Source organism: Physeter macrocephalus, unplaced genomic scaffold (assembly GCF_002837175.3).
Source record: "Physeter macrocephalus isolate SW-GA unplaced genomic scaffold, ASM283717v5 random_621, whole genome shotgun sequence".
In the NCBI taxonomy this organism is placed as follows: Eukaryota; Metazoa; Chordata; class Mammalia; order Artiodactyla; family Physeteridae; genus Physeter; species Physeter macrocephalus.
In genome coordinates, this window is record NW_021146000.1 from 43,215 (window position 1) to 49,214 (window position 6,000).

Here is a 6,000-nt window from a genome sequence, read left to right on the forward strand (position 1 = left end):
ACCTCATTTTACATATAAGTAAACTGAGGCTCGTAGAGGTGAAGTGACCTACATAAGGTAACCCAAGTCCAACCAAGATTTAGTTCTGGGCAATCTGATTCATGGACCTGCATTTAAGTGTTATGCTCTCCTGCCTTGGATGACCTCAAGCAAGTCTGTGCTCCTCTCCATGCTTCAGTTTCCTAATCTGTAAATTGAAAGAGTTGGGGCATATTTCCTCTAATATCTTTCATTATTAATTGTTGGAGGACATATCAGATACCTTAGGTTCTACTTCATTTAATCTTCAAAACAACCCTGGCTGTGTCCACACAAAAACTTGTATACAAATGTGCATAAAAACATACTTCATAATAGCCAAAAAATGGAAACAATTCAAATGGCCATCAATGGATAAATGGATAAACCAAATGTGGTATATCCATACAGTGGAATAGTACTCAGACATAAAAAGGAAGAAAGTACTGATACATGCTTCAACATGGATGAAATTTGAAAACATCCTGATAAGTGAAAGAAGCCAGACACAAAGGCACATTTTGTATGATTCCATTTATATGAAATATACAGAACAGACAAATCTTTGGAGATAGAAAGTAAATTCGTAGTTGGCTACAGTGGAGGAGAATTGTGGAGGGAAATGGGGAACAATTGCTAGTGGGTGTGAGGTTTCTTCTGGGGGAATGATGAAGTGTTCTAAAGTTGGCTGAGGGTTGGTTGCACAACTGTGCGAATACACTAAAAAGGCCATTGAACTGTACACTTTAAATGGGTGAATTGTCTGACATTTAAATTCTATCCCAATAAAGCTGTTAAAACAAAACAAAACGCTAGCACTGGGAGGTAGGCATTATGTTCTCCCTTTTGCAGATGAGCAGCGTGAGGCTCAGAGAGGCTAAGCAGCCCCCTGATGTGCAGCTCTTGCTGGCTACAGCCAGTGTGAAGCTTCATCTGCGTGGCTCCAATGACCCTGCCCTGCTCCCTAGTGCAGGGAGTCTATGATTCCACGGTCTGTTCATTTCCTATTGCTACTGCAACAAAGTACCACAAGCCTAGTAGCTTGAAGCAACTGAGTCTTATTCCCTCACAGTTCTGGAGGCCAGAAGACTAAAATCAAGGTGCAGGCAGGGCCATGTTCCCTCTGGAGGCTCTAGGGGAGAATCCTTCCTTGCTTCTTCCATCTTTGGGAATTGATGGCATTCCTTGACTTGTGACCTTGTGGCCACATCACTCCATTCTCTGCCTTAGTGGTCACATCACCTCCTAATCTTCTGCCTTTCTCTTAAATGGACATTGATTTAGGGCCCACCCAGATAATCCAGGATATTAGTTCAAGATCCTTAACTTAATTACAGCTGCAAAGACCTTTTTTTTTTTCCCCAAATAAGGTAGCATTCAAGGTTCCAGGGATTTGATGTGGACATATCTTTGGCGGGGGATCACTATTCAACCCGCTATACTTGGGATGCAGATACATGCTGGAAAGAATCAAAAGAAGCTTCTTGGAGAAGGTGAGAAGAGAGCTGGCCAGAGGATCCAAGACAGCCTTCTGAGTGCCCAGACTGGGCCAGAATAAAATGAAACTGAAGCAGGGAAAGGTCGTGAGAAAACACACATGCCCAACTTACCACCACCTCCTAGGTGTGCTTCTTCTCCTTTCACTCATCAATAACTCTCGCTAGCTCGGGAGGGTCTCAACACAGACCCACATATCACGGAGAATGAACTTTCCAGTCCAACGAGAGGCCCTGGCTGGGGTGGACTGTTTATAATGAGTTGGGTGGGGGCTACAGGAACACAGACATAGCAGGCTTGCGTTAAAGGCCCAGCCAACCATGACTGGAGGAAGCAGAACTGAAAGATGGGGCCACCACCTCCCGTTTCTTGGAGAGGGGCCAAGGCTGGGAGGTGGGGGGAGGGTTCCACTTCTCCCAACAAGTTGTCCTGGGAGCCAACGAAGCAATCTACAGTTCTCTCCAGGGTGGTGAGAGAAGATCTCCCTGCCCCAAATCTTGCCTGCTGCCTGCCTCCCATTTTTCAGTCTGTGGTCTTTATTGCGAGCCTACATTGTAGCCATCTGCCTCTTTCTCCAGACTGTGGCATCTGGGGACAACAGGTCGGGACCAACCCCAGCAATTCCGTGAATGAAATGTGTGACTTTAGTCAAGTCACTCAAATTCTCAGTTTTCCCACAAGGTCAGCCAGGGACCTTCAAGCTCAATCTCCTTCATCCTACAGAGAAGAAGATGAGACCCTGAGAGGGGACGTACCTTGCACGAGGCCCAAGAGTCTGCCTGCACCTGATCCCCTAGCACAAGACTCCCAGTCCACACTCTTTCCTGCCAATCAGAATATATCCAGTCAAATAAGCACCCCCGTTTATCTAGGCTCAGGAATAGAGACCGGGTCCCATCACAGATGGGCGATGGAGAGAGGTACAGTGGGGAAGAGCCTGAAGAAGTCTAGCTTATTGACAAGCTCAGCTTCAAACACTGGACAGCATCACCAAATGTGATCAAATACCAGGGAAATATACTGACAGTAGAGAAAGAAGGCAACTCCTTTGAGCTTTTGGAGTCAAATTGCCTGACTCTGAAACCACTCCTATCTACCAACCCACCACAACCTGGGAATTTCCTTTTTTATTTTTTTAAATTTTATTTCTTTTATTTATTTATCTATTTTTTGTGGTACACAGGCCTCTCACTTTTGTGGCCTCTCCCGTTGAGGAGCACAGGCTCCGGACGCGCAGGCTCAGCGGCCATGGCTCATGGGCCTACACGCTCTGCGGCATGTGGGATCTTCCCCGACCGGGGCATGAACCCGTGTCCCCTGCATCGGCAGGCGGACTCTCAACCACTGCGCCACCAGGGAAGCCCTGGAATTTCATTTTTTAAATCTCTTGAAGCCTCAGTTTCCTCATCTTTATTTTTATTTTTATCTTTTGGCCACGTGCTCGGCTTGCAGGATCTTAGTTCCCTGACCAGGGATTGAACCCAGGCCCCCTGCAGTAGAAGCGCAGAGTCTTAACCACTGGACCACCAGGGAATTCCCTCAGTTTCCTCATCTGTAAAATGGGAATAATAATACTTGGTAGCTCATAAGGATTAGGTGAGTTAATTCATGTAGAGCCCTTAGAAAAGTGACCGTCACTTAGTAAGTGCTTAATGAATGGAAGCATAGAACAGCATCCAACATACACTTGAGCACAATGTGGGTGATGGTCATTATTATTATTATTATTATTAATTCACCTCCTACCTCTGTGAGATTGATAAAGGGATCCTTTCTCTTCCATTCCTGCGTTACCAAATTGTGAAGCCAAGCTTTCTGTTCTTTTGCATAAGGAGACCCCACAACCTCCATAGGAACAAGCAAGCCCCAGAGCCAGCAGTGCAACTTGGAAAGTCTGCTCTCAGACACCCCCAACATACACCTCAGCACCTTCCTGCATCTCCAAGACAAAGCCTGCATCTTACACACTTCCTCGTGAATAGACAAAGATTTGCAGCTCACAACAGACTTCTGCCTCCAGCTCCCAACTTGAGCTCACAAAGAGCCCTAGGGAGAAGGCATGTGGAGTATTATGCCTATTTGATCAAGGAGGATACTCAGACACCTCGCTGAAATGGCCTGTCCGAGGTCACCTGGTTGGAGAACTTCAGTTTGAATCCTGGCTGGGAGACCTTAGGCAAGTGACTTAATTAACCTCTCTGAGGATCAGCTTTCCCTCCACTAGATTGGGATAATGATACTTACCTTGTGGGACCATCAAAAGGTCAAGAAGTGCTCTGCGTGGTGTGCCAGGCACACAGGAGGCCCATGGTCAAAGGAAGTCCATTATATTGGGAGCCTGAGAATCTAGGCTTGCAGTTTAGAGTTCCCCGAATTGCCATAGTGCTTCCCATTCATGCCAAAATCAACTTGGCCTGGGACCTCCCAGGGTTTCCACAACCATGTTTCCTGTGTCTCTAGATGCTTAGGAAGTGCTTTAAAGCCTCCTAACTGGACTCTTTCCTCCTCCTGCAATTCCAGAGCAGGCTGGAGGCAGAGAGCCCTGACCGCCTCACTGCAGAGGAGCGAGTCCCTGTCAGCTGCCCCAGCACAGGACAGATCCTACAGCTGAGGAGCCCTTGAGTGCAAGAACCCTTCCTCTAGCTCACCTACCCCCCGGCTCCAGCATGTGGCAGTCTCTCTCCATCAGTAGGACTGATGGTGCCTAGCTAGAATTCATAGGTGCCCTCTGAGCGCCAGGCACCAAACGACATGATTTATAGACATTATCTCGTTTAGCTGAACTCACACATTAGCTATTTGTATTTCCATTTCTCAGATGAAGAAACAGGCTCAAAGAGAAGAGTGATGAGCTGGGATCTGAAGCAGCTGCCTGGCACCAAGGCTCAGCTTCTTCCAGGCTCTGACCCTCTGGCCACCCTGGGGAGGTGCCTTCGCCCGGAGCGAGGAGGCATGGGTGGCAAGAAGAGTTCTCCTTTTGAGGAGCTGTCTGGGGTGCAGCAGAGGAGTGGGCTGTGCCTTTCTGATAAGTGGGCAGTATTTTTAGAAGGTTCTCTTTGGACCCGCCCTTCCCCCTGGGCCACCACCTTCCACATCCAACTTGAGAAAAAGTTCTTAATCCTTTGGCCACCCAAAGTCCCTTTGGGGGTTTGTTTCCATCCCCATTTCACACTACACCGCAGGTTTTGAAAGCACATACACACCAAAATCGTTTTTGAAATAAAAGTTCATTCCTCTCTCCCCTGAGGTAAATCAAGTATTACCAGAATGTTCTAGCTCAGACCTTGATATTCAGTTTCTGCAGCCTTTCTGTGCTCCACCTCTGCTGGGGAGAGCCTTTTGTGTCTGGGGTTGTGCTGGATGCTCTCTATTTATTATCTTGTTTCAATTGCCACAATAGTTCTGGGAGATTGGTATTATTGTACACATTGTACAGATGATGACAGTGAGGTTCGGCTCAGTTATCAGCTGTTTTCTTCCCAGAGAGGGGGGTATATCCTTGAAGGTCTGAGGAGGCATTGAGAGGGAGGAGGGGGCTCTTTTGCTACCCCAAAGCCTTCAGCACTGCTATGCACTGTGATGAAAAGTCATGAGAAGAAATACTTCCCTACTTGTTGACTGTGATCTTCTCCTGAGGAAGGAATGGAAAATCTCTGAACCACGTGTCTAGAGACATGGGTTTGAGTTCCAGCTCTGCCTTTGATCTTGAATACCATTCTCTACCCTTCCGAGGCTTAGTTTCACCAACTGGGTGTGGGAGCCCACTCAGATGAGGCATTTGGGGATTCTAGATTCCTCATTGCCTATCGGCTTTCCCCCCTTCCTTTCCCCCAAGGCCCCCTAACACCACTCCGCTCCCCAACTTCACGACAAGCTGCTTCCGCAGGCCACATGGTGGCCAGAAGCCAGGAGCCCAGGGTTACTTATCTACCACAACCAGCCCCCAGTCAGCATCTCTGTGGATCAAACAAGTTCCTCTTTGCTTCTTGCACCCTGTAGCCCTCCAGATAAACTCAACAAGACACCTTGCACTTTTTTCTCTCCAAATCTGTAAAACAATGATTTACTGAGCATCCCCTGTAAGAAAGTCACTGGGCTCAGTTCTCCGGGGGCCCTAGAGAGGTTTAAAACATAGCCTCTGACAAGAAGCTTGCAGTGTAGACCCGGATGATATTTTAGAAAAGAGACAGGATGTGATGATAATGGTACAGTGGTTAAGAGTGTGAGCTCTGGGTTCAAATTACAGTTCCACACTAACTGTTAGACCTCAGATAAGTTATTCAGCCTCTCTGAGTTGTGTAATCTATTGCCTTTCGGTGGCATAGTGTCGATCTCAGTAGGTTGCTATGACTTGCCTAAAGTGACATATCCAAGAAGTGCTACTAAGATGTAAGTTCCAAAACGAAAGCAGCAAGGTGTCACTCGCCACCGTACAACCGGCAAAAATTAGAAAGCTGGGAAACGCCAAGGGGTTGGTGGGAGTGG

The 6,000-nt window shown here is 47.3% G+C and overlaps 1 protein-coding gene and 1 non-coding gene across 4 annotated transcripts in view; one reads left to right on the plus strand and one right to left on the minus strand.

Moving 5' to 3' along the window:
• DEXI (Dexi homolog) overlaps nt 1-3,681 on the plus strand; it is a 44,462-nt gene extending 40,781 nt beyond the window's left edge. The window contains exons 4-5 of one of the 3 annotated variants that reach the window (XR_008616766.1): nt 1,389-1,511; nt 3,348-3,362. Coding sequence is in view for 2 of the 3 variants with exons in the window: in XM_028486167.2 (XP_028341968.1) it covers nt 3,348-3,627 (280 nt within the window). In the remaining variant the exon portion in view is untranslated. Of the gene's footprint in view, nt 1-1,388; nt 1,512-2,238; nt 2,686-3,347 lie in introns of those variants that run through there. The other 2 variants (XM_028486167.2, XM_055083264.1) reach the window with 2 other exon arrangements.
• On the minus strand, nt 2,976-3,048 carry TRNAR-UCU (transfer RNA arginine (anticodon UCU)). The gene has a single exon. It is a non-coding gene; the product is annotated as a tRNA-Arg (tRNA).
• Nucleotides 3,682-6,000: the final 2,319 nt, after the last annotated feature.